Raw genomic sequence first — 27,910 nt, 5'->3', positions numbered from 1 at the left:
TTGAAAGCAAGTCTCAGTCATGGTGACCATGAAACTGACGAATTGTTGTAAAAACCCATCAAGTTCACCAATGTCCTTTAGGGAAGGCAATCTGCTGTCCTTACCTGATCTGGCCTACATGTGACTCCAGACCCACAGCAATGTGGTTGACTCTTAACTGCCCTCTGAAATGGCCTAGCAAGACACTCAGTTGTATGTAAAATATGTTCAGCAGTAATTGTAATTATATCCATCACCAGTGTTAGTGCCACTGGTGTCAGTGTGCAAGGGCGTGACAGATTGGCAGTTCATCTAACAAATGTGGACAGACGAACTGGTTGTGGTTCTTTTCCAAGAAGACTGAGGGGTGGCTGATGAAGATATTTAAGATTCTGAAAGTGTTTGATAAGGTGGATGTAGTGAAGATATTGATGCTTGTGGGTGAGGCCAAAACTAGGGGCCAAAAATATAAGACAGTCACTCATAAATCCAATAGGGAAATTCAGGAGAAACTTCTTTACCCAGAGGGTGGTGAGAATGTGGAACTCGCTACCACAGGGAGTGGTTGAGGTGTATAGTATCGATACATTTAAGGGGAAGCTGGATAAACACATACGGGAGAAAGGAATAGATGGATATGTTGATAGGGGGAGATGAAGAGGGAGGGAGGAGGCTTGTGTGGAGCAGAAACACCAGTGTAAACCTGCTGAATCGAAGGGCCTGTTTCTGGGCTGTAAATATTTCATAATTCAATGTAAATGCAAAAATAAGGACTGAATGTGATTTTAAAAACAGGACTGAATTATATCTGTGCGCCTGGTGAAACCATTTCCCTAGCCTCTAACACGATTCCTCTAAAGACTACACTTAGTCTTGACTCCGCGTGTGCAACATCTCAGTGAACCAACTATTGTGCAATAATCCCTCTTTTGATGTGTAGTTATTTGGATGATGTTCAGCATGAATCTGTGTGTGCAACATGAGCTCATACAAAACTCTTCTGCCCTTATCCTAACTCACACCAAGTCCCATTCCCCTATTGCCCTTGTTTCTCATTTATTCTCATCCTTGTTTTCAAATCCCTCCAGGGCCTCGCTCCCTCCCTATCTCTGTAATCTCCTCCAGCCCCACAACCCTCCATAATTTCTGCACTTCTCCAATTCTGGCCTCTTGCGGATCCCTGATTTTAATCACTCCGCCATTGATGGTCGTGCCTTCAGCTGCCTGGACACTAAGCTCCGAATTCCCTCCCTAAAGCTCGCCCCCCCCCCCCCCCACTCCCCTGCTCTCTCCTCCTTTAACACAGTCCTTAAAACCTACCTCTTTGACCAAGCTTTTGGTCATCTGTCCTCATATCGTCCTACATATCTCAGCATTAAATTTTGTCTGATAATGCACCTTTGAAGCATCTGGGGATGGGTTTACAACATTAAAGGCTCTATATAAATGCAAGTTGTTTTTGGTGTTATTGGTACTTATGTATTTATATGCAATATCCTCTTCATTAATTTAACTACGTTTGTGTGAGTGAACCATTTCTAAAATATTTGCATGAAATCCCTGGCACTCTGTTTGGTTCAATTGATACATTTCAATGTTCTTTGAATGTTGGAAAGTGAGTTCAGACAAAGTGGGCACAATGCCTAAACAACATGCTTGCTGACTAACAGCCTGACAAAAGATGAGCTCAGACCCGTGACATTGTGTGTCACTGTGGCTGTTTGTCAACAAAGTAAATCGTCACTGTGTGCCAGAAGCTGCAACATGAACAGCAGTGCTATAACATCCAATGTTTAAGATTGCAGCCATACCATTTTAGATAAATGGACAGTACTAAGGGAGTGCTGCACTATCAGAGGTGCTGTCCTTCAAATGAGACATTAAGTTGAGGCCCCAGCTGCCCTCTCGAGGAGGGGGGGCATGAGAGATCTAATGGCACTATTTTGAAGGAATGCAGGGGAGTTCTTCCTGGTGACTTGGCCATTATTGTATAATCTCTTTAAGAAATAATAGTATACTAATGAGGATGTAGTCATGTGACTAGAAGCCATAGTCACTCTGTACTGCAATACCTTGGACAGAGGTTCTGTATATAGTTTGCTCTGTATGGTATGTACTAGGTTAGCTGTTAATAGACCTTCTAGAGATCTTCAAGGAACTGCAATCCACGTATCTCATTGTGTCGCTTAAGATAACACAAGGGAAGTCATGATATGGTGGCAGTGGCGGGATGTGGATTTCACCCTTGGCTGGTCTTGACTTGCAGACGTGTTGTCAATGTGTTGGTTGTTGTTCTGTTGTTAAATCACACCCTCATCACTGGATGTGTTCTTTCAAGTCCGCTGTGCGCAATTGGAGTATTTCACACTTCTCTTAATTGGCTCTGGTTCCTCCTTAACACTGCTCCGTTAGATGTTGTAACCACGTGGGACCTACGCTCACTACATACTTTGGACACCTCCGCAGGTAACCATGCTCTCATTGTGGGTGTATGACCCTGACCTTTTGTCCTACGTGTAGTTGAGGTAGTTCACCCCTGCGTGTCGCATGTCGATCATCCATTATCTTCAGTCTCACTTGTTTTTCGAGCAGAGTCTCCGACAGTTATTTATTCCTCAAACAGCATCACTCGAAGTAGATGATTGTTCATCAAACACACAGAGCAGAAAGGACAGGGAGATGAGCAGGAGGCAGAATTGGAGGAATACAGACACCTCAGAGGGTGGTAAGGCTGGAGGATGACAGAGATAGGGAGAAGGTGAGGCTTTTTTTTTAGAGATACAGCACTGAAACAGGCCCTTCGGCCCACCGAGTCTGTGCCGACCATTAACCACCCATTTATACTAATCCTACACTAATCCCATATTCCTACCACATCCTCACCTGTTCCTATATTTCCCTACCACCTACCTATACGAGGGGCAATTTATAATGGCCAATTTACCTATCACCTGCAAGTCTTTGGCATGTGGGAGGAAACCGGAGCACCCGGAGGAAACCCACGCAGACACAGGGAGAACTTGCAAACTCCACACAGGCAGTACCCAGAATTGAACCCGGGTCGCTGGAGCTGTGAGGCTGCGGTGCTAACCACTGCGCCACTGTGCGGCTCTGGAAAGATTTGAAGACAAGGATGAGAATTTTAGGTTTGAGGTGTTGTCAGCCAGCAGGTAATGTAGGTCAGAAAATGAACACAGAATCCAGATGGGGTCTGACCAAGGCTCTATGCAAATGAAGCATAACTTCCTCCCCTTGTATTTTAACCCGCTTGAGATAAAGGCAAACACCCCCATTTGCCTTTTTGATTCCTTCCTGTACTTGTTCACTAGTTTGGTGTGATGGATGTACACAGACACCAAAATCACTTGACTCCACCACAGCTCCTTATTTCATTGCTGTTTATGGGAGCTTGCTGTGCACAAATTGGCTGCCTCATTTCCTACATTACAACATTGACAACACTTCGAAAAGAACCTCATTGGCTGTAAAGCACCTTGGGATGTCCTGAACGTGAAATATACTACTAATTCCATTCGAATCGATCTAATCATAGCCAGAGAATAATTTACAATGGCTATTCCTCCTGCTCCCTCACTGCTACCTCTGGTGTCCCCCAAGAATCTATCCTTGGCCCCCTCCTATTTCTCATCGACATTCTGCTCCTCGTTAACATTATCCAAAAGCACAGTGCTAGTTTTCACATGTACAGTGACGACACCCAGCTCTACCTCACCACCACCTCTCGTGACTCCTCCACTGTTGCTAAATTATCAGACAGCTTATCCGAAATCCAGTGCTGGATTGGCAGAAATGTCCTCCAATTAACTATTAGGAAGACTGAAGCCATTGTTTTCAGTTCCTGCTCCAAGCTCGGTTCCCTAGCTACTGACTCCATCCCTCTCTCTGGTAACAGTTTGAGATTAAGCCAGTCTGTTCACATCCTTGGTGTCACATTTGACCCCGAGATGAGCTTCTGACCTTATATCCGTGCCATCACTAAGACCGCCTATTTCCACCTCCGTAACATCGCCTGACTTCGCCCCTGCCTCAGCTCATCTGCTGCTGAAACTCTCATTCATGTCTTTGTTACCTCTAGACGACTATTCCAATGCACTCCTGGCCGGTCTCCCACATTCTACTCTCCATAAACTTGAGATCATCCAAAACTCTGCTGCCCGATTCATAACTCACACCAAGTCCCGTTCCCCTGTCACCCACTGTGCTCTACATTGGCTCCCAGTCAAGCAACATCTTGATTTCAAAGTTCCCATCTTTCTTCTCATCTCTCCATGGCCTCGCCCCTCCCTATCTCTGTAATCTCCTCCAGCTCCACAACCCTCCAAAATATCTGCGTTCCTCTGATTCTGGCGTCTTGTGCATCCCTGATTTTAATCACTCCACCATTGGTGGCCGTGCCTTCAGTTGCCTAGGCCCCAAGCTCTGGAATTCCCTCCTTACACCTCTCCGCCTCTTCACCTGACACTCCTTAAAGCCGACCTCTTTGTCCAAGCTTTTAGTCATCTGACATATCTCCTTTTGTGGCTCAGTGCCATACTTTGCTTAATAATGCTCCTGTGAAGTGCCTTGGAACATTTTATTATGTTAAAGACACTATATAAATATAAGTTATTGTTGTTTTAGGGGTGGGAACTTTGGCAGATTTTTTTTCATTGTCTGATAGCTGATCTGAAGACATCCTAACATTTTACTTGTCCTTAATCAGTTCTTTATTTGTTACCCACTTTGTGGAGTGGGCTGTAGCCAAACTGACAGCTGTCTCTGTTGACTTGTCCCATACCCCATCTGTGAGTGGAATCATGACATAATATAAAGTAAGCCTGTTCTGACTTGGTAATTAAACTAAGAGTGCAAGAAATGTGACTAAACCTCATATAATGTGATAGACATTTACATCAAGCTGCTTAACTCAACCCCTGACGATCATAGGGCTGAATTTAATGCCGCCTCAGCGGGTCGGATGATGGCAAGGGGGTGGCGTAAAATTGAGCAGGAGGCTCCAGGAGGCCTACCCACTCCGCTTCTGCCTCCAGTCAACTTTACGGCGGTCGGTCGGGCGGGGGGCCACTTAACGGCCACTTAAGGGCCCTCACCCGCCTCCACAGGTATTTTACCCATGGCAAGCAGGCCTTCTGGGGACGTGAAAGGCCGCCCAGCAATAGCTGCAGGTCTTTCTGCACCCTGGGGTGGTGGTGGGGGGAGGCCTATGGCAGTCAGGCACAGGGTGCCTGATTGAGGGCCCTCCTCGCCTCCTAACCCACCCCCCGGGACTCAAGGCGCCCCCCCCCCCCAAACGACCACTCCAGCCTCACCAGGGCAGGACCAATCCCCCTGGTGAGGCAAGCCCAGCTTACCTCATGCCCAGGCTCCATGGCATCGGCTGGGCTGCAGTCCCAGCATTGGCCACCGCTCCCTGTGACACTGCTGGACGAAGAGCTGTCGACCCACTGATTGGCCAGCAGCTCACTGAGGTGGAACCTCCTCTCTCAAGTGGGTGGAAGTCCTGCCTTGGGACAGTTAAAGCCCGGGGACCTATAAAATACGGGACAGATCCCCGGGCTAGGCGGAAGCGGGTTTGCCGCTGACTGTTATGTTCGTGGCGAATTTCCGTCCGCCTAAGGTAAAATCCAGCCCATAATAGACTCTTACAGCACAGAGGGAGACCATTCAGCCCATCGTGCCTGTGCTGGCTCTTTGAAAGAACTATTCAATTAGTCCCACTGCTCTGCTCTTTCCCCATAGCCCTGCAATTTTTTTCTCCTTTTTAAGTATTTACCCAATTCCCTTTTGAAAGTTATTATTGAATCTGCTTCCACCGCCCTTTCAGGCAGCGAATTCCAGATCACAACAACTCACTGTGTAAAAAACTGACCTCATCTCACCTTCTAGTTCTTTTGCCAATCACCTTAAATCTGTGCCCTCTGGTTACCAACCCTCCTGTCACCAGAAACAATTAGTATCGAGTATAAGTTAAACTGAGGCTATGCAAGGTCAGAAATGGCTCCCCAGTGCTTCTGAAACAGTGAACATGCCAACTTTAAGAGACGTAATGAATGATTCCATTGTATAATTTTTAGAATATCTCGTAAGAGTTTTTTTTCAAAGCTTGTAATAAATTTAGCCTCACTGATAGAAGAAAGACTGACATGCATTTCTATAGCACCTATTATAATGCCAGGACATTCCAAAGCACCTTACAGCCAATGACGTACATTTTTGATGTGTAGTCATTGTTGTAAATGTAGGAATTTTGGCAACCAATCTGTGCACTGCATGATCCCATAAACAGTGATTTGACAGTGACCAGATAATGTGTTTTTGGTGATGCTGTGTAAGAAATGGACATTGGCCAGTATACCAGGAGAACTCCGCTGCGTTTCTTTGATTCATATCGTGGGAACTTTCACGTCTACCTGTGAGAGCCTCGGTTTAATATCTCCTACAAAGGATGGCACCTCTGACAGTGCAGCACCCCTCAGTACTGAGCCTCTGACAGTGCAACACTCCCTCAGTGCTGACCCTCTGACAGTGCAGCACCCCTCAGTACTGACCCTCCGATAGTGCAGCACTCCCTCAGTACTGCCCCTCTGACAGTGCAGCACTCCCTCAGTACTGACCCTCTGACAGTGCAGCACTCCCTGAGTACTGCCCCTCCGACAGTGCAGCACTCCCTCAGTACTGAGCCTCCGGCAGTGCAGCACTCCCTCAGTACTGCCCCTCTGACAGTGCAGCACTCCCTCAGTACTGCCCCTCTGACAGTGCAGCACTCCCTCAGTACTGACCCTCTGACAGTGCAGCGCTCCCTCAGTACTGCCCCTCTGACAGTGCAGCACTCCCTCAGTACTGCCCCTCTGACAGTGCAGCACTCCCTCAGTACTGACCCTCTGACAGTGCAGCACCCCTCAGTACTGAGCCTCCGGCAGTGCAGCACTCCCTCAGTACTGCCCCTCTGACAGTGCAGCACTCCCTCAGTACTGCCCCTCTGACAGTGCAGCACTCCCTCAGTACTGCCCCTCTGACAGTGCAGCACTCCCTCAGTACTGAGCCTCCAGTGCAGCACTCCCTCTGTACTGACCCTCCAATGTGGCAGTCCCTCAGTTCTGCATAGGGCTTGTTGATTTGGAATCTCGGGTTAGACTTGAATCCAGGACTGTCTTTTTCAGAGGTGAGAGTGTCATTGCTGGCAATGTAATGACTTTACTAACCCACATCTCTTGTGATGCTATTAAAGCTGACATCACTGGACAGGAATTCAATGGGGTAGCATTTACTCTACACGAAAAATAAATGAATGGTGTAAATCTTTTCTTGGCTGGATGGAATGATGCAACAAGAAGCATTACCTCATCACTTTATAAGCAATCATTTTGTACACAATGTATAAATTAAAGCAGTACCTTGCACTTTAGTCTTGCCCTCAAAGTAAATCTCAAGATTAAATGATAAAGAGAAAATGTGGGAAGGTGAATGAATTGTGTTCCTTTACTCTGCCTCCAGCGTTGCCACCTGAACAATTTATAGTTATCAAAGAAATTATATGTAATTCGAACTTTATGGGAAAAGGGCAGTTTCCCTGAGGAGATGAGCTCTTCTGCAACGAATTGCATCAAACAGAAGCAAAGAATCTGAATCATGGTTGACCAACTCATAAGAGGAATTAATGGGAGTCTGGCTAGTGGGATCTGCTTGGAGATTACATGCTTAACTCTTTCTTTTCAAAAGCAGGTGCTTAAAGCCATCCAGGACAAAGCAGCCCACTTGATTGGCACTCCATCCACAAACATTCACTCCCTCCACCACCGACGCACAGTGGCAGCAGTGTGTACCATCTACAAGATGCACTGCAGCAACTCACCAAGGCTCCTCAGACAGCACCTTCCAAACCCGCAACCTCTACCACCTAGAAGGACATGGGCAGCAAATGCATGGGAACACCACCACCTGCAAGTTCCCCTCCAAGCCACACATCATCCTGACTTGGAAATATATCGCCGTTCCTTCACTGTCGCTGGGTCAAAATCCTGGAACTCCCTTCCTAACAGCACTGTGGGTGTATCTACCCCAAATGGACTGTAGTGGTTCAAGAAGGCAGCTCACCACCACCGTCTCAAGGTCAATTAGAGATGGGTAATGCAACACTCAGATCCTCAGAATGATTTTTTAGAAATCAGAAATTGGGCAAGAAATGAATGATGGAAATACCCAATAGATCTGACAGCATTGCCATGAGGACAGCACGGGTTAACGCTTCAGCTTGCTGTTCTAAAATAATAGTTTTGGGGCTCATCAAGGAGAGGGTTTTTAGTGCTGAGGAATGGAACAGTTTCCGTTTCAGGCACCCACCTGTGTTACAGTGCAGCTGAATGCAGAGGAACCTCCCTCTAATTGTCCCTGGATGGGAAATGACCCTCGGAATGATATCCCTACAGAGTAGCAGTATGCCATTTCCTTTCCCTTTCACACATCAGCCATTATCCATCCTTCCTTAGATCTGACCAAATGGATGACCTTGCATACGAGTGCTAGTTGGAGAACCCAGCCATGGCTCAGTAGGTCGGACTCTAGCACCTGAGACAACGGTGGTGGTTTCAATTTCCATTCCAGAGACTTGACCGCAACCTCTAGGCCAATACTTCCAAGTGCAGTACTGAAGGAGCACTGCACTGTCAGAGGTGCCATCTTTCAGCAACTGAGGTCCCGTCTGCCCTCTCAGGTGAATGTAAAAGATCCCATGACACTGTTTCAAAGAAGATCGGGGAGATTTCCCGAGTGGCCTGGACAATGCTTATCCTTCATTGCTGAAACAGATTAGAACAACAACCTGTCTCACTCCTTCTATATTGTAATGTGCTGCAGTGCATTTGACAGGAGTGTTATCAAATAACATTTGATACTGAGACACATAAGGAGATATTTGGGAAGGTGACCAAAAGCTTGATCAAACAGTTGGCTTTGAGTGTTTTAGAAGGAGAGTGAGAGGTGGAGAGGTTTAAGGAGGGAATAGCTGAGCTTAGGGCCAAGGCAGCTGAAAGCATGACCGTGAATGGTGGTCATTAACAGAGGGATCTTGCTGTGCACAAATTGACTGCTGTGTTTCCTACATTATTATAGTATTTCATTGGATGTAAAGCACTTTGGAATGTGCTGAGGTCATGAAAAACACTATAAATTGCAAGTCTTTCCATTTTTTAAGATGACAAACAGAGCATGTCAGGGAGATCTGGGCTGCATTTTAATTGCCCAGAAAGGAACCTTCACCAACATAACGAGTAAAAACTCAATTCAAAAGGCAGGATCTGTAACCGAAATGGAATAAAGAAGTTAATAAGATATGTTGCTCTGCCTGTTGTAATTATCTGTTTTCTCTCAGTATTTCAAATGTAATGAGCAAAAATAAACAAGAGCAGCTTATCTTCTGAGTTCAGAGACGTAATTTCTGTTCTGTCGAAATGCATGAAAATGTGACAGTGGTAATTGGGTTGATGCAAATCGACAACTCCTGGCTCCATTTACAGCCTGTGTACATGATGACCTATTGGCTGGCACTGTTCTCTAAATACTGGTGGGCAATATCAGCTAACAGTGCATCACTGGGTACAAAACTGGACCACATTCCTGTCACTAGGAAGAGATATTCAAATCTGTTTGTTCCCAGTGTATGAAACCAGTTTGAAAAGGAAAAATCATTGAAACCCCCACCATCAACACCCTGGAGATCACCATTGACCAAAAACTCAACTAAACCAACCATGCAAAAGCAATGGCTAATAGAGAAGGTCAGAGGCTGGGTATTCTCACTTCCTGACTTCCCAAAGCCAATCCACAAAGTACAAAAAGAAAAAGAGGAAGACCTGCATTTATATAGTGCTTTCCATGACGTTTGTACATCTCAATGTGCTTTGTAACCAAGTCAGGAGTGTGATTTTTTTTTATTCATTCATGGGATGTGGGCATCGCTGGCCAGGCCAGCATCTATTGCCCATCCCTAATTGCCCTTGAAAAGGTGGTGGTGAGCTGCCTTCTTGAACCGCTGCAGTCCATGTGGGGTAGGTACATCCACAGTGCTGTTACGAAGGGAGTTCCAGGATTTTGACCCAGCGACAGTGAAGGAACAACGATATAGTTCCAAGTCAGGATGGTGTGTGACTTGGAGGGGAACTTGCAGGTGGTGGTGTTCCCATGCATTTGCTGCCCTTGTCCTTCTAGTTGGTAGAGGTCATGGGGTTAGAAGGTGCTGTTTAAGTAAACACTGCTGCCACTGTGCGTCGGTGGTGGAGGGAGTGAATGTTTGTAGATCGGGTGCCAATCAAGTGGGCTGCTTTGTCCTAGATGGTGTCGAGCTTCTTGAGTGTTGTTGGAGCTGCACCCATCCAGGCAAGTGGAGAGTATTCCATCACACTCCTGATTTGTGCCTTGTAGATGGTGGCCAGGCTTTGGGGAGTCAGGAGGTGAGTTAGTTGCCACAGGATTCCTTGCCTCTGACCTGCTGTTACAGCCACAGTATTTATATGGCTACTCCAGTTCAGTTTCTGGTCAATGGTAGCCCTAGGATGTTGATAGTGGGGGTTTCAGCAATGGTAATGCCATTGAATGTCAAGGGGAGATGGTTAGGTTCTCTCTTGTTGGAGATGGTTATTGCCTGGCACTTGTGTGGCGCGAATGTTACTTGCCACTTATCAGCCCAAGCCTGGATATTGTCCAGGTCTTGCTGCATTTCTACACGGACTGCTTCAGTATCTGAGGAGTCACGAATGGTTCTGAACATTGTGCAATCATCAGCGAACATCCCAACTTCTGACCTTATGATTGAAGGAAGATCATTGATGAAGCAGCTGAAGACGGTTAGGCCTAGGACACTACCCTGAGGAACTCCTGCAGTGATGTCCTGGAGCTCAGATGATTGACCTCCAACAACCACAACCATCAGATGCTTCTGGAAGAGGTCCACCACAGAGACCGATGCTGGGAGGACCCGCCCGATCCTTCCAGCGGCGGTGAGGCTCTGTGGCGGCACCACCCCCCTCCCCCCGCCACTGGGAGACAGGAACTGAATCTAAACATGCAAATCAAGGAGATGAATAAATATAAGTAGGATTAGCAGCAATCTTCCGAACCCACCGCGATCTTCGGATCAGAGGCTGGCAATCCCGAGCCTTCAATTCCCCGCCTGGGGAAAGCAGGTGTGACACTGGTGGGGAGGGGGGAGGAGTTAAGATTTTTACTGCGGGGTGAGGGACGGGGTCAACTAAGCATCATCAGTGTCGGGGATGGTGGGAAGAGGTGAACTTTCAACTTTATAGAAACTGGGGGCGGGGCTAGGTCAGACTTAAAAGGTAAGTGTTTTGCTGGGGAAAAGGCAAATACAGTATTTTGTATTGGGAGGTGGGGAAGAGGCGTTACCATTTTATTCATTAAATTTTGTTGGGGGTGGGGGGGCGAAATACCTCTTTAAAAATGTAAAAGTGCCAGCAGGGCCGGATGCCGTTTACAAATGGTGCTAGCACCTGTGCACAGGCAGCAGACACCATTGCTGGAGTCGGACAGCCCGGCCCCTCCATGTGATTGATTGGGGGAGGGCGGTGAGCTGTCCTGGCTATTTAAATGAGTCACGGCGTGCGGGATCGCGACGGCTCTGCGGCGTGCGGGCTGCCATTTCCTGGAGGCGGGCTCTTAAAATCCAGCGCTCTGGGTGTACCTACCCCACATGGACTGCAGTGGCTCAAGAAGGCAACTCACCATCACCTTCTCGAGGGCAATTAGGCACGGGCGATTAATGCTGGCCTGGCCAGTGATGCTCACATCCCGAGGATGAGTTAAGGAACTCATCCCCTCGACGTCGCATCATTCTAAATGTGACATTAACCCCAGGGCTTCCATCACCTCAGAACACAGTGACGGCGCAGTGGTTAGCACCGCAGCCTCACAGCTCCAGTGACCCGGGTTCAATTCTGGGTACTGCCTGTGTGGAGTTTGCAAGTTCTCCCTGTGTCTGCGTGGGTTTCCTCCGGGTGCTCCGGTTTCCTCCCGCATGCCAAAGACTTGCAGGTTGATAGGTAAATTGGCCATTATAAATTGCCCCTAGTATAGGTAGGTGGTAGGGAAATATAGAGACAGGTGGGGATGTGGTAGGAATATGGAATTAGTGTTGGATTAGTATAAATGGGTGGTTGATGGTTGGCACAGACTCGGTGGGCCGAAGGGCCTGTTTCAGTGCTGTATCTCTAAATCTAAAAAAAAACTAAAACACAAGGGAATTTCTCCAAACTCGCCAGCTGATGCTTGAGGGTTTGCTTTTTGTTGAGTGTTCCACACTAGTTCTATCATTGTGACCAGCACACAGCTGCTGAAATTGGTCCCTTAGCAGGGAAGAGAATAAACGTAGAAAAAGATAGAAAGAAAAAACTTGCATTTATATAGCGTCTTTGAGAGGGTGCAGAGGAGATTTACCAGAATGGTTCCAGGGATGAGGGATTTTAGTTACAGGGTTAGGTTGGAGAAGCTGGGGTTGTTCTCCCTGGAGCAAAGGAGATTGAGGGGAGATTTGATAGAGGTATACAAGATTATGACAGGTTTCGATAAGTTAGACAAAGAAAAGCAGTTCCCATCAGCTGATGGTACAAGGACTAGGGGGGATACAGATTGAAGGTTTTGGGCAAGAGATGCAGGGGGGATGTGAGGAAAATCTTTTTTATACAGCAACTGGTAATGAGAACAGAAAATACTGGAAATACTCGGCAGATCTGGTAGCATCTGTGTAGGGAGAAACAGAGTTAACCTTTCAGGAATAAAAACAAGAAATGCTGGAAATACTGAGCAGGTCTGGCAGCATCTGTGGAGAGAGAAGCAGAATTAACGTTTCAGGTCAGTGACCCTTCATCAGAACTGACAAATATTAGAAATGTAAAAGGTTTTTCAGGTCTGTGACCTTTCATTAGGCTCCCAGTCTGGCAATGTTTCACTTCATAAATTCTCATCTGTGTCTTCAAATCCCTCCTCGGCCTTGTCCCTCCCTATCTCTGTAATCTCCTCCATTCCCACAACCCTCTGAGATTTCTGCGCTTCTCCAGTTCTGACCTCATGCACATTCTGATTTTCATTGCTCCACGATCAGCGGCCGTGCCTTCAGCTGGACAACAAACTGTAACCCCTCCAGACAGAGCTGCAACCAAGACTTTGCAGAAATTCCATTGTGTTCTGGAGTGAAGACAGCCCTGGGATTTACACCACATTTATTGAGTTGCGATGGGGAGGATACATCACTGGCCACTGTGTTGGGCGGTGAACACTGGTCAAGGCCTTTTTTGTCCGGTTTGGTATTTCTAAAAGAACTTGTTTATTTCTTAAAATAAAGTGAACTGTAAATGTCAAAGTTATTTCACTCCCATGCTCTCCCACGCAGTGAATTCCCAAGCAGATCAGATTCTGGCCTGAGTGTTTCCAATCCCACATTGCTTCACACAGCTGTTACAGGGTACCGGGAAGAGGGGGGAGGGTGTGTCTTAGTTACACAGAGAATAGTGGACAGAACTACCTTCACTTCAGTGCAGCACTGAGGGACTGCTGCATAGTCAGGGGCACTGCTTTGTGGATGAGACATTAAACCGAGGCCTCGTCTACCCTATCAACTGGATATAAAATATCCCACAGCACTATCGGAAGAAAACCAGGGGAGTTTTTCCTGGTGTCCTGGTCAATATTTATAGAGTCATTACAGCACCAGAGGCCATTCTCCCCATTCAGTTCATGCTGGCTCTCTGGAGAGCAATCCAGTCAGTCTAATTCCCTGCTCTATCCCTGCAGTGGGTCAACGAGAACAGGGGTGATAGGGCAACGGGACTCGGTGTGAATTAGGTCACAGGCAGGAGAGCTCTGGTTGAGATCAGGTTTACGGAGTGTGGAAATTGGGAAACCAGCCAGGAGAACAGTGAAATAGTCAAGTTTGGAGAGGGCGAAGGCATGGAGGAGGGTTTCAGCAGCACAGAAGCTGAGGCAGGGGCAGAGCACAAATTCCACTGGGCAGAATATTATGTTACTACATACCTTCTCGGCTTTCAAGCATTGAAATGTACAGGTCTTGCATTTTCCACGGGCCACCTCCCCACTGCTCCCCACCCCTTGACTCTGTGAGGAGTTACTAAATAAATTCAAGGGCTGCCTTGTAATGTTAATCATGTCCCAGTACCAAGAATTCAGCAGTAAACACTCCAGGTCACATGTCAGCAGCTCTCCCTCCCTCCCTCCCTCCCTCCCTCTCTGTTTAAACATTAACCTGTTTTTGAACAGAGCACAGTGTTTCAGGAAGTGAGATGCCAGTTAGTTGGTTTGAGCAGTGCTGCTAATAATAAGTCTTGCACTATGGTCCAGGAGGAGGGATCATACTATGGCAAGCACGGTAAGTTACTCAGATTCCTTACGGCAGGAGAAGATTATAACCGTGGCTCCGTTCTCTTTCTGCCCTCACCCCTCCCTGTCTCTGCACCTCTCTCACTTACCTTACTGCTACCTTGACAGAGCAGTCACTATTTACTTACAACCAGCAATGACTGTACGGCAACATTTGAAGAATTTTAATTGAATGCAGAATGAAAGTTGCGTAGAATCATTTATGTAGATCATTTTAAAAGGGAGTTGGACAAGTACTTGAGGACGAGGAACTTACAGGGTTACAGACAAAAAGGAGGTTTGGAGGACTAAGCATGACTGTTCTTTCAAAGAGCCTGCACAGGCATGATGGGCCGAATGGCCTGCTACTAGGCTGATGGTTTCTATGATTCTGTGAATTTACTGCACAGAAACAGGCCATTTGACTCGATGGATCCAAGCCAGTGTTTATGCTTTAAATGAGCCTCCTCTCACCCTATCAGCATATCCTTCTATTCCTTTCTCCCTCATGAGTTTATCCAGCTTTCCCTTAAATGTATCGATACTATTCACCTCAACCACTCCCTGTGATAGCGAGTTCCACATTCTCACCACTCTCTGGGGAAAGAAGTTTCTCCTGAATTCCCGATTGGATTTATTGGTGACTATCTTATATTGATGGCCCCTAGTTCTGGCTCCCCCACAGATCTTCTCTATGTCTACCCTATTCTTTAGGACACAGTTTTTTTGTTGAACCTCGGCCTTCAATTGTCTTTATAACTGTTTTCTCTCCCTCGAATTTTGGTGATGCTTCCAGTTCAGGAATGTCTGCGCTTGCGATTTAGTAGCTCCTGGATCTCTTGGTTGTTCTGGTCAAAACAGTCTTGATGTTTCCTGGTTGAGAAACCAAGAGTATCTTCGCAAGTGCTGATTATGGTGGCTTTGAGGGCAGACCAGGCAACGTGGACATTCTGTGGTTCCTGCTCGTTAAGCGTCACCAAGTTGCTTGGAAGAGGCTGCCCGAGTAGGTCTTTCTTCGCAGAGTCCTTGAGACCACCGACATTGATTTTCCAGCGGGCAGTGCCTCTGCTGCCGCTGCTGTTTTTGGACTGGGTTTATGGAGATAGTAGCTCGGATTAGGCGATGGTCGGTCCAGCTGTCATCAGATCCTCTCGTGGCATGGGTGATGTGGACATCTTTGTGGTCCTTCACTGGGACGATGATATTGCCAAGCAAATACCAATGCCTGGAGAGAGGGTCCTGCCAGGAGGTCTTGTATTTGTCTCTCTGACAAAATAGAGTGTTCATTATAATCAGGCCGTATTCAAGGCATTCCGTCAGAAGAAGGGCTATGTTGGTGTGAGCCCTTCCAACATCCTCCTTGCCACTCACACCTTTCCAAAGGTTTGTGTCCCTCCCAACTCTGGCATTGAAGTCTCCAACGAGGATCAGCTTGTCTACCTTGGGAACATGGGACAGCAAGCGATCAAGGCTGGAGTAGAATTCCTCGTTGGCCTCATTTGTTTCTTCCCCCTATCAAATCCCCTGATAGTTTGAAAGACCTTTATCAGGTCTCCCTCAGCCTTCCCTTTTCTAGAGTAAAGAGCCCCAGCCTTTTATATCTTTCCTGTTTTTCTAACTTGCTGCAAATAACATATCTTTAAGTTAAACACACTGAGTCAGTTTGTGCTTTGACAAAGAGATAAGGAAGGCAATTGGAAATAACAGTTAATAATTAACAAGAATGGGGCTGAGTTCAGTTGGTCACATGCTCACCACTTGAGTTAGAAGCTTGTGGGTTTCTAAGACCAAACTCCACCATTTACTCTTGGTTGTCGCTGGTCAGAGTTACTATCTTCCTGAGATTGATATTAAACTCACACCTTCTGCCCTCCATAAACTTGAACTCCCCAAAACTCTGCTGCCCCGTGTTCTAACTTGTCCCAACTTCCACTCACCCATCACCCACTCTGCTTGCTGGTCTGCACTGGCTTCCGGTCCACCAACAGCCCCAGGTCAAAGTTCACATTCTTGGATTCAAATCCCTCCATGTCCACGCCCCTCCCTATCTCTGTAATCTCCACCAACCCCACAAGCCTCTGATTTTACTGCGCCCCTCTAATTCAGGCTTCTTGTGAATCTTCGATTTTAATCACTGCCCCATTGGCAGCCATTCTGCAGCTGACTGGGCCCTAAGCTCTGAAACTTCCTCCCTAAACCTCTTCGCCTCTCTCTCCTCCTTTAAGACGCTCCTTAAAACCTACCTCTTTAACCATGTGTCTCATCAAAATCTCCTTCTGTGGCTCGGTGTTACAACCAGATGAGAAAGGTGTCTAGGGTTCCCTTTCAGTCTTCACCTGGTCTTACTGTAACAGGGTTTAATTTTAAACACACTGAGATTTTTATCTCCCCCTTGGTGGATTCTTGTTCACCGCTTTCCAATTATAAGGCAAAGAAACCAGCACACACAGGCTTTCTTAGGTTTAAAGAAGAAAGGATGAAGTTTATTAAACTTAAACTCAAACTCTAATTCAGTTAATGCCTATGAATACACGACGCACCCATGCTAGCATGCATATGCGATACACACATGCAGATAGAGACAGAACAGAGCAGAAGAAATAAAGTGGAAAAGTTTGAGGCAATCTCTGAAGAGGGTTTTTGTTATGGTTCTTCGAGCTCACTGTAGAGTCCTTGATTGTAGGTAAATCCTGCTTTTCGTTGGGGCCCAATATTCTTCTTAAACCTTGTTCGCTGTAGGAGACTTTTCTCTCTTGGGGCTCATGTGTCTTCAGTGATTTCAAAGGCTTGTGAGAAAGAGATGGGAGCAGACAGGAGAGAGATCTTCTCAGTCCAGGAGCAAACAGTCTTTCTGAGTTCAAGCTCTTTGTGGCTAGTTCAAACGAAAGCCCTGGAACAGCCAGTTAGTCATGTGACCAGCTGGTCTAACTAGTCCTGCCTGGCCACTGTAGATTGCATCACCCCAGCAGGCCCTGGAATGCATTTCTCCACCCCCTCACTGTCCGATGACCAACATCCATTGTGGGTTGAATGTGTCAGGGAATGGTCCTTTGTCCTTCCAAGCACTGTCTGTTAATTTGCAAATGTCTTTTCCAGCCATGGCTGATCTGTTTAACAAGTCATTTCCTTGCTCCGGCAACAATTAAAAATCAATGTTCATGACAAAATTAATGTGCCTCATTCTTGGCAGGTGGGGGCCTAGTATGACACTTGGTGTCACATTTTGTTTGATAATTGCTCCTGTGCAGTGCTTTGGAATGTTTTACAATGTTAAAGGTGCTATATAAATGCAAGTAGTCATCGTTGTTGCAGTAAGTGTGTATCAGTTTCTGTTGTTGCTGACTCACCTTGTTTTGACTTCAAGTGAAAAATTGCACAAGCCTGAGATTTGTGCTCCCTGTAGCTGTGAAGGTGACTTCGACACCACTGCAGACAGGCAAAGTTGTGTTTGTGACTCCAGGCATTTAATTAAATGTGGGCAGTGGGCAGTGCGTGGGGGGAGGGGGCAGTTTAAAAAAAATCATTCTCAGGGATGTGGGCATCGCAGGCAAGGCCGGCATTTATTACCCATCCCTAGTTGCCCTTCGAAGGTGGTGGTGAGCTGCCGCCTTGAAGTGGTTCCACTTCAGAGGGCAGTTAAGAGTCAAGCACATTGGCATGGGGGCTGGAGTCACATTACCTCGGAGCAAGTGAGGACGGCAGGTTTCCTTCCCTAAAAGGGACGTCAGTGAACCATTTATGGGGCTCTTAGCAGCAATCCAACAGCTTCATGGTCACTTCGACTGAGAGCAGATCTGTTTTTTTTCCGATTTATTGCAATTGAACTCAAATTCTCAAACTGCCACAGTGGGATTTGAACTCATGTCTTTATTGATAAGCAAATTCATAACAAGGGGCCTTAAGATAGTCCCTAATAAATCCAATTGGGAATTCAGGAGAAACTTCTTTACCCAGAGAGTGGTGAGAATGTGGAACTCGCTACCACGGGGAGTGGTTGAGGTGAATAGTATCGATACATTTAAGGGGAAGCTGGATAAACACACGAGGGAGAAAGGAATAGAAGGTTATGGTGATAGGGGGAGATGAAGAGGGGGTGGGAGGAGGCTCATGTGGAGCATAAACACCAGCACGGATCCAATGGGCCAAATGGCCTGTTCCTGTGCTGTGAATTCAGTATAATTCTGCGAAACATTCTCTGGACTACCGGTGCTATAATATAACCACTTCACACCCAAACCCCCTCTCTCTTCACCACAACTTCAATGAGAATGCAGCCTCACGAGGCTGAGGCAGGTGCGAGAGGGATTTACTCCTTTGAATATTCAGTGTTGATGTTGTTTAGACACCGTTCTACAGCTCATGGGACATTGTGCTCCCTTCAGAGATTCAGCTGGACGCAAATCAGAACAAACCTCAACCCTTCGCATTCTGAGCCAGTCACTGGGCTACACGCCCATTGTGGAACAGTGAATGCCTCTCCGTCAGGCTGTTGTTTGTTTTTGTTGAGTGACAGCAACAGTATCACAAAAACAGCCAATGATGATGGATCAGGAAAAAAATGTAATTTTAGCCTGTGAGGAATTAACCCCAACCCCCCATCAACGCAAACAACTTGCATTTACATAGCACCTTTAATGCAGTAAAACATCCCAAAGCATTTACAGGAGTGATTATCATACAAAATTTGACACCAAGTCACATTAGGAGGTATTATAGAATGATACAGCATAGAAAGCAGCCATTCAGCCCATCATTCCTGTGCTGGCTCTTTGAAAGAGCTATCCAATTAGTCCCACTCCCCTTCTCTTTCTGCAGGACCCTGCAACTTTTTCCCTTCAAGTCTATATTAACTTCCTTTTGAATGTTATTATTGATTCAGCTTCTATCGCACTTTCAGGCAATGTAATCTAGATCACAACAACTCACTTTGTAATTTTTTTTTCCTTGTGTCACCTCTGACTCTTTTACAATTACCTGTGTCCCTCTGGTTACTGACCCTCCTGCCACTGGAAACAGTTTCTCCTTACTTACTCTATCAAAACCCCTTCCTCATTTTAAACACTTCTATCAAATCTCTTCTTAACCTTCTCTGTTCTAAGGAGAACAATCCCAATTCCTCCAGTTTCTGAGAGTGACTGCTCTTGATATCAAGGCAGCATTTGATTGAGTGTGGAGCCCGAGTAAAATTGACGTCAATGGGAATCGTGGGAAAATTCTCCTGGTTGGAGTCATACTTAGCACAAAGGAAGATGGCTATAGTTGTTGGAGGTCAATCATAGTTCCAGGACATTCTTGCAGGAGTTTCTCAGAATAGTGTCCTCAGCCCCAACATCTTCACCTTCCCTCCATTGTAAGGTCAGAAGTGGGGATGTTCGCTGGTGATTGCACAATGTTCACCATTCGTGACTCCTCAGATACTGAAGCAGTCCATGTCCATATGCAGCAAGACCTGGACAATATCCAGGCTTGGGCTGATAAGTGGCAAGTAACATTCACACCACACAGTGCCAGGCAATGACCATCTCCAATAACAGAGAATCTAACCATCTCCCCTTGACGTTCAATGGCATTACCATCGCTGAATTCCCCAACTATCAACATCGTGGGGGTCACCATTGACGAGAAACTGAACTGGAATAGCCATATAAATACCATGGCTACAAGAGCAGGTCAGAGGTTGGGAATTCTGTGGTGAGTAACTCACTTCCTGACTCTCCAAAGCCTGTCCACCATCTACAAGGCACAAGTCAGGAGTGTGATGGAATACTCTCCACTTGCCTGGATGGGTGCAGCTCCAACAACACTCGAGAAGCTCAACACCATCCAGGACAAAGCAGCCCACTTGATCGGCACCCCATCCACCACCTTAAATATTTACTCCCTCCAAGATCGGCGCACACTGGCGGCATTGTGTACCATCCATAAGATGCACTATAGCAATTCGCTAAGCCTCCTTAGACAGCACCTTTCAAACCCGCGACCTCTACCACCAGAAGGACAAGGGCAGCAATGCATGGGAACACCACCACCTGCAAGTTCCCCTCCAAGTCCCACACCATCCTGACTTGGAACTATATCGCCGTTCCTTCAATGTCGCTGGGTTAAAATCCTGGAACTCCCTTCCTAACAGCACTGTGGGTGTACCTACCCCACATGGACTGCAGCGGTTCAAGAAGGCAGCTCACCACCACCTTCTCAAGGGCAATTAGGGATGGACAATAAATGCTGGCCTAGCCAGCGATATTCACATCTCTGCCGCCCTGGAAACAGTTTTTCCTCACTTACGCAATCAAAATTCCTCATAATTTTGAGCACCGTTATTAAATCTCCCCTTAATCTTTTCTGTTGTAAGAAGCTTCTCCAGTCTCTCCGCATAACTGAAGTTCTTTGTGCCTGGAACTATTCCAGTAAATCTCCTCCGCAGCCTCTCCAAAATCTTGACATCCTTTCTAAAGTGCGGTGCCCAGAATTTTCCTTATCAGGGCAGGTGACCTAAAGCTTGGTCAAAGTGTAGGTTTTAAGGAGCATCTTAAAGGAGGAGAGAGAGGTAGAGAGACAGAGAGGTTTAGGGAGGGAATTCCAAAGCTTAGGGCCCCAGGCAGCTGAAGGCACGGCTGCCAATGGTGAAGAGATTAAAATTGGCTATGCTGAAGTGGCCAGAAATGGAGCAGCACAGAGATTTCAGAGGGTTGCGAGGCTGGAGAGATTACGGAGATACGGGGGTTAAAGGTCATGGAGGAATTTGGTGACAAGATTGATCATTTTAATATTGAGATGTTGCTTAACCTGGAACCAATGTAGGTTAACAAGGAGAGGGATGATAGTGAATGAGAATTGGTAAGAAGTGGGAGGGGAAGGAGACTGTGGTACAAATAAGAGTGAAACCTCCATCAATCAGTCAGACAAGGGATTAACTCTCAGCTTTGAGGAATCCATCACGCTATAAAGCGCATCAAAATCAAATTGCCATTTTGAATTTTTCGACTTTTAGCTAATGAAGTTGGAAACAACGGACCAATATAACTCTTATCCAGATTCTGTGTACGCGGGCCTGCTCCTGGCTGACACTCCTAGTACAGCCTGAGGGAGTGCTGCACTGTCATACTTCCAATATAACACTGGGGTACAGTACTGGTGGGGTCAGCTCTGTCACTGTATAACACTGGGGTACAGTACTGGTGGGGACTGGTCTGTCACTGTATAACACTGGGGTACAGTACTAGTGGGGACAGGTCTGTCACTGTATAACACTGGGGTACAGTACTGGTGGGAACAGGTCTGTCACTGTATAACACTGGGGTACAGTACTAGTGGGGACAGGTCTGTCACTGTATAACACTGGGGTTCGGTACTGGTGGGGACAGCTCTGTCACTGTATAACACTGGGGTTCTGTACTGGTGGGGACAGTTCTGTCACTGTATAACACTGGGGTACAGTACTGGTGGGGACAGGTCTGTCACTGTATAACACTGGGGTACAGTACTGGTGGGGACAGGTCTGTCACTGTATAACACTGGGGTTCTGTACTGGTGGGGACAGTTCTGTCACTGTATAACACTGGGGTTCTGTACTGGTGGGGATAGGTCTGTCACTGTATAACACTGGGGTTCGGTACTGGTGGGGACAGGTCTGTCACTGTATAACACTGGGGTTCTGTACTGGTGGGGACAGGTCTGTCACTGTATAACACTGGGGTTCAGTACTGGTGGGGACAGGTCTGTCACTGTATAACACTGGGGTTCGGTACTGGTGGGGACAGGTCTGTCACTGTATAACACTGGGGTACAGTACTAGTGGGGACAGGTCTGTCACTGTATAACACTGGGGTTCAGTACTGGTGGGGACAGGTCTATCACTGTATAACACTGGGGTACAGTACTAGTGGGGACAGGTCTGTCACTGTATAACACTGGGGTACAGTACTGGTGGGAACAGGTCTGTCACTGTATAACACTGGGGTACAGTACTAGTGGGGACAGGTCTGTCACTGTATAACACTGGGGTACAGTACTGGTGGGGACAGCTCTGTCACTGTATAATACTGGGGTACAGTCCTGGTGGGAACAGGTCTGTCACTCAATAACACTGAGGTGCAGTACTGGTGGGGACAGGTCTGTCACTGTATAACACTGGGGAACAGTACTGGTGGGGACAGAACTGTCACTGTATCCCACTGGAGTACAGTACTGGTGGGGACAGGTCTGTCACTGTATAACACTGGGGAACAGTACTGGTGGGGACAGAACTGTCACTGTATCCCACTGGAGTACAGTACTGGTGGGGACAGGTCTGTCACTGTATAACACTGGGGAACAGTACTGGTGGGGACAGAACTGTCACTGTATCCCACTGGAGTACAGTACTGGTGGGGACAGGTCTGTCACTATAACACAGTGGCGCAGTGGTTAGCACCGCAGCCTCACAGCTCCAGCGACCCGGGTTCAATTCAGGGTACTGCCTGTGTGGAGTTTGCAAGTTCTCCCTGTGTCTGTGTGGGTTTTCGCCGGGTGCTCCGGTTTCCTCCCACATCCAAAAGACTTGCAGGTGATAGGTAAATTCGCCGTTGAAAATTGCTCCAGTATAGGTAGGGAATATGGGATTACTGTAGGGTTAGTATAAATGGGTGGTTGTGTATCGGCACAGACTCGGTGGGCCGAAGGGCCTGTTTCAGTGCTGTATATCTAAATAAAAGAAAAAAAAACACTGGGGTACAATACTGTTGGGTACTGGTCTGTCACTGTATAACACTGGGGTACAGTACTAGTGGGGACAGGTCTGTCACTGTATAACACTGGGGTACAGTACTGATAGGGACAGGTCTATCACTAAAACACAGGGGTACAATACTGGTGGGTACAGGTCTGTCACTGTATAACACTGGGGTACAGTACTGATAGGGACAGGTCTATCACTAAAACACTGGGGTACATTACTGATGGGGATAGGTCAGTCATTGTATAACACGGGTACAGTACTGATGGGAACAGGTCTGCCACTGTATCACACTGGGGTACAGTACTGGTGGGTACAGGTCTGTCACTATAACACTGGGGTACAGTACTGGTGGGGACAGGTCTGTCACTGTATAACACTGGGGTACAGTACGGGTGGGGACAGGTCTGTCACTGTATAACACTGGAGGATAGTACCGGTGAGGACAGGTCGGTCACTGTATAACACTGGGGTACAATACTGGTGGGGACAGGTCTGTCACTGTATAACACGGGTACAGTACTGGTGGGGACAGGTCTGTCACTGTATCACACTGGAGGATAGTACCGGTGAGGACAGGTCGGTCACTGTATAACACTGGGGTACAATACTGGTGGGGACAGGTCTGTCACTGTATAACACGGGTACAGTACTGGTGGGGACAGGTCTGTCACTGTATCACACTGGGGTACAGTACTTGTGGGTACAGGTCTGTCACTGTATAACACTGGGGTACAGTATGGTGGGTACAGGTCTGTCACTGTATAACACTGGGGTACAGTACTGGTGGGTACAGGTCTGTCACTGTATAACACTGGGGTACAGTACTGGTGGGGACAGGTCTGTCACTGTATAACACTGGGGTACAGTACTGGTGGGGACACGTCTGTCACTATAACACTGGGGTACAGTACTGGTGGGTACAGTTCTGTCACTGTATAACACTGGGTACAGTACTGGTGGGGACAGGGCTGTCACTATAACACTGGGTACAGTACTGGTGGGGACAGGGCTGTCACTATAACACTGGGGTACAGTATGGTGGGTACTGGTCTGTCACTGTATAACACTGGATACAGTACTGGTGGGGACAGGTCTGTCACTGTATAACACTGGGTACAGTACTGGTGGGGACAGGGCTGTCACTATAACACTGGGGTACAGTATGGTGGGTACAGGTCTGTCACTGTATAACACTGGGGTACAGTATTGGTGGGAACAGGTCTGTCACTGTATAACACTGGATACAGTACTGGTGGGGACAGGTCTGTCACTGTATAACACTGGGAGACAGTACCGGTGGGGACAGGTCTGTCACTTTATAACACGGGTACAGTACTGGTGGGAACAGGTCTGTCACTGTATCACACTGGGGTACAGTACTGGTGGGGGCAGGTCTGTCTCTGTATCACACTGGGGTACAGTACTGGTGGGTACAGGTCTGTCACTGTATAACACTGGGGTACAGTACTGGTGGGAACAGGTCTGTCACTGTATAACACTGGGGTACAGTACTGGTGGGGGCAGGTCTGTCTCTGTATCACACTGGGGTACAGTACTGGTGGGAACAGGTCTGTCACTGTATAACACTGGGGTACAGTACTGGTGGGGACAGCTCTGTCACTGTATAACACTGGGAGACAGTACCGGTGGGGACAGGTCTGTCACTGTATAACACTGGGGTACAGTACTGGTGGGTACAGGTCTGTCACTGTATAACACTGGGGTACAGTACTGGTGGGGACAGGTCTGTCACTGTATAACACTGGGTACAGTACTGGTGGGGACAGGTCTGTCACTGTATAACGCTGGGAGACAGTACCAGTGGGGACAGGTCTGTCACTGTATAACACGGGTACAGTACTGGTGGGGACAGGGCTGTCACTATAACACTGGGGTACAGTATGGTGGGTACAGGTCTGTCACTGTATAACACTGGGGTACAGTATTGGTGGGTACAGGTCTGTCACTGTATAACACTGGATACAGTACTGGTGGGGACACGTCTGTCACTATAACACTGGGGTACAGTACTGGTGGGTACAGTTCTGTCACTGTATAACACTGGGTACAGTACTGGTGGGGACAGGGCTGTCACTATAACACTGGGTACAGTACTGGTGGGGACAGGGCTGTCACTATAACACTGGGGTACAGTATGGTGGGTACTGGTCTGTCACTGTATAACACTGGATACAGTACTGGTGGGGACAGGTCTGTCACTGTATAACACTGGGTACAGTACTGGTGGGGACAGGGCTGTCACTATAACACTGGGGTACAGTATGGTGGGTACAGGTCTGTCACTGTATAACACTGGGGTACAGTATTGGTGGGAACAGGTCTGTCACTGTATAACACTGGATACAGTACTGGTGGGGACAGGTCTGTCACTGTATAACACTGGGAGACAGTACCGGTGGGGACAGGTCTGTCACTTTATAACACGGGTACAGTACTGGTGGGAACAGGTCTGTCACTGTATCACACTGGGGTACAGTACTGGTGGGGGCAGGTCTGTCTCTGTATCACACTGGGGTACAGTACTGGTGGGTACAGGTCTGTCACTGTATAACACTGGGGTACAGTACTGGTGGGAACAGGTCTGTCACTGTATAACACTGGGGTACAGTACTGGTGGGGGCAGGTCTGTCTCTGTATCACACTGGGGTACAGTACTGGTGGGAACAGGTCTGTCACTGTATAACACTGGGGTACATTACTGGTGGGGACAGGTCTGTCACTGTATAACACTGGGGTACAGTACTGGTGGGTACAGGTCTGTCACTGTATAACACTGGGGTACAGTACTGGTGGGTACAGATCTGTCACTGTATAACACTGGGTACAGTACTGGTGGGGACAGGTCTGTCACTGTGTAACACGGGTACAGTACTGGTGGGAACAGGTCTGTCACTCTATTACACTGGGGTACAGTACTGGTGGGGACAGGTCTGTCACTGTGTAACACGGGTACAGTACTGGTGGGAACAGGTCTGTCTCTGTATCACACTAGGGTACAGTACTGGTGGGTACAGGTCTGTTACTGTATAGCACTGGGGTACAGTACTGGTGGGTACAGGTCTGTCTCTGTATAACACTAGGGTACAGTACTGGTGGGAACAGGTCTGTCACTGTATAACACTGGGGTACAGTACTGGTGGGGACAGGTCTGTCACTGTATAACACGGGTACAGTACTGGTGGGTACAGGTCTGTCACTGTATAACACTGGGTACAGTACTGGTGGGGACAGGTCTGTCACTGTATAACACGGGTACAGTACTGGTGGGTACAGGTCTGTCACTGTATAACACTGGGGTACAGTACTGGTGGGTACAAGTCTGTCAATATAACACTGGGGTACAGTGCTGGTGGGTACAAGTCTGTCACTATAACACTGGGGTACAGTATGGTGGGTACAGGTCTGTCACTGTATAACACTGGGTACAGTACTGGTGGGTACAAGTCTGTCACTATAACACTGGGGTACAGTATGGTGGGTACAGGTCTGTCACTGTATAACACTGGGTACAGTACTGGTGGGTACAGGTCTGTCACTGTATAACACTGGGTACAGTACTGGTGGGTACAAGTCTGTCACTGTATAACACTGGGTTCAGTACTGGTGGGTACAAGTCTGTCACTATAACACTGGGGTACAGTATGGTGGGTACAGGTCTGTCACTGTATAACACTGGGTACAGTACTGGTGGGTACAAGTCTGTCACTATAACACTGGGGTACAGTATGGTGGGTACAGGTCTGTCACTGTATAACACTGGGTACAGTATGGTGGGTACAGGTCTGTCACTGTATAACACGGGTACAGTACTGGTGGGTACAGGTCTGTCACTGTATAACACTGGGTACAGTACTGGTGGGGACAGGGCTGTCACTAACACTGGGGTACAGTATGGTGGGTACAGGTCTGTCACTGTATAACACTGGGGTACAGTACTGGTGGGTACAAGTCTGTCAATATAACACTGGGGTACAGTGCTGGTGGGTACAAGTCTGTCACTATAACACTGGGGTACAGTATGGTGGGTACAGGTCTGTCACTGTATAACACTGGGTACAGTACTGGTGGGTACAAGTCTGTCACTATAACACTGGGGTACAGTATGGTGGGTACAGGTCTGTCACTGTATAACACTGGGTACAGTACTAGTGGGGACAGGGCTGTCACTATAACACTGGGGTACAGTACTGGTGGGGACAGGTCTGTCACTGTATAACACTGGGTACAGTACTAGTGGGGACAGGGCTGTCACTATAACACTGGGGTACAGTACTGGTGGGGACAGGTCTGTCACTGTATAACACTGGGTACAGTACTGGGGGGTACAAGTCTGTCACTGTATAACACTGGGTACAGTACTAGTGGGGACAGGGCTGTCACTATAACACTGGGGTACAGTACTGGTGGGGACAGGTCTGTCACTGTATAACACTGGGGTACAGTACTGGTGGGGACAGGTCTGTCACTGTATAACACTGGGGTACAGTACTGGTGGGGACAGGTCTGTCACTGTATAACACTGGGTACAGTACTGGGGGGTACAAGTCTGTCACTGTATAACACTGGGTACAGTACTGGGGGGTACAAGTCTGTCACTGTATAACACTGGGTACAGTACTGGGGGGTACAAGTCTGTCACTGTATAACTCTGGGTACAGTACTGGTGGGGACAGGTCTGTCACTGTATAACACTGGGTACAGTACTGGGGGGTACAAGTCTGTCACTGTATAACACTGGGTACAGTACTGGGGGGTACAAGTCTGTCACTGTATAACACTGGGTACAGTACTGGG

At 47.5% G+C, this 27,910-nt stretch overlaps 1 protein-coding gene across 6 annotated transcripts in view; it reads left to right on the top strand.

Moving 5' to 3' along the window:
- slc44a5b (solute carrier family 44 member 5b) overlaps positions 1–27,910 on the top strand; it is a 371,713-nt gene that overhangs the window by 128,383 nt on the left and 215,420 nt on the right. For 5 of the 6 annotated variants that reach the window (XM_068036579.1, XM_068036575.1, XM_068036580.1 and 2 more), the window contains exon 1: positions 14,285–14,389. The exons of the other annotated variant lie outside the window; for it this stretch is intronic. In XM_068036579.1, the coding sequence (XP_067892680.1) occupies positions 14,353–14,389 (37 nt within the window). In that variant the 5' untranslated portion in view covers positions 14,285–14,352. Of the gene's footprint in view, positions 1–14,284; positions 14,390–27,910 lie in introns of those variants that run through there. 6 annotated transcript variants of the gene reach the window in all.

Source organism: Heterodontus francisci, chromosome 8 (genome assembly GCF_036365525.1).
Source record: "Heterodontus francisci isolate sHetFra1 chromosome 8, sHetFra1.hap1, whole genome shotgun sequence".
Classification (NCBI taxonomy): Eukaryota; Metazoa; Chordata; class Chondrichthyes; order Heterodontiformes; family Heterodontidae; genus Heterodontus; species Heterodontus francisci.
Note: the sequence above shows the minus strand (reverse complement) of the source record. Positions and strands in the feature narration are given on the sequence as shown.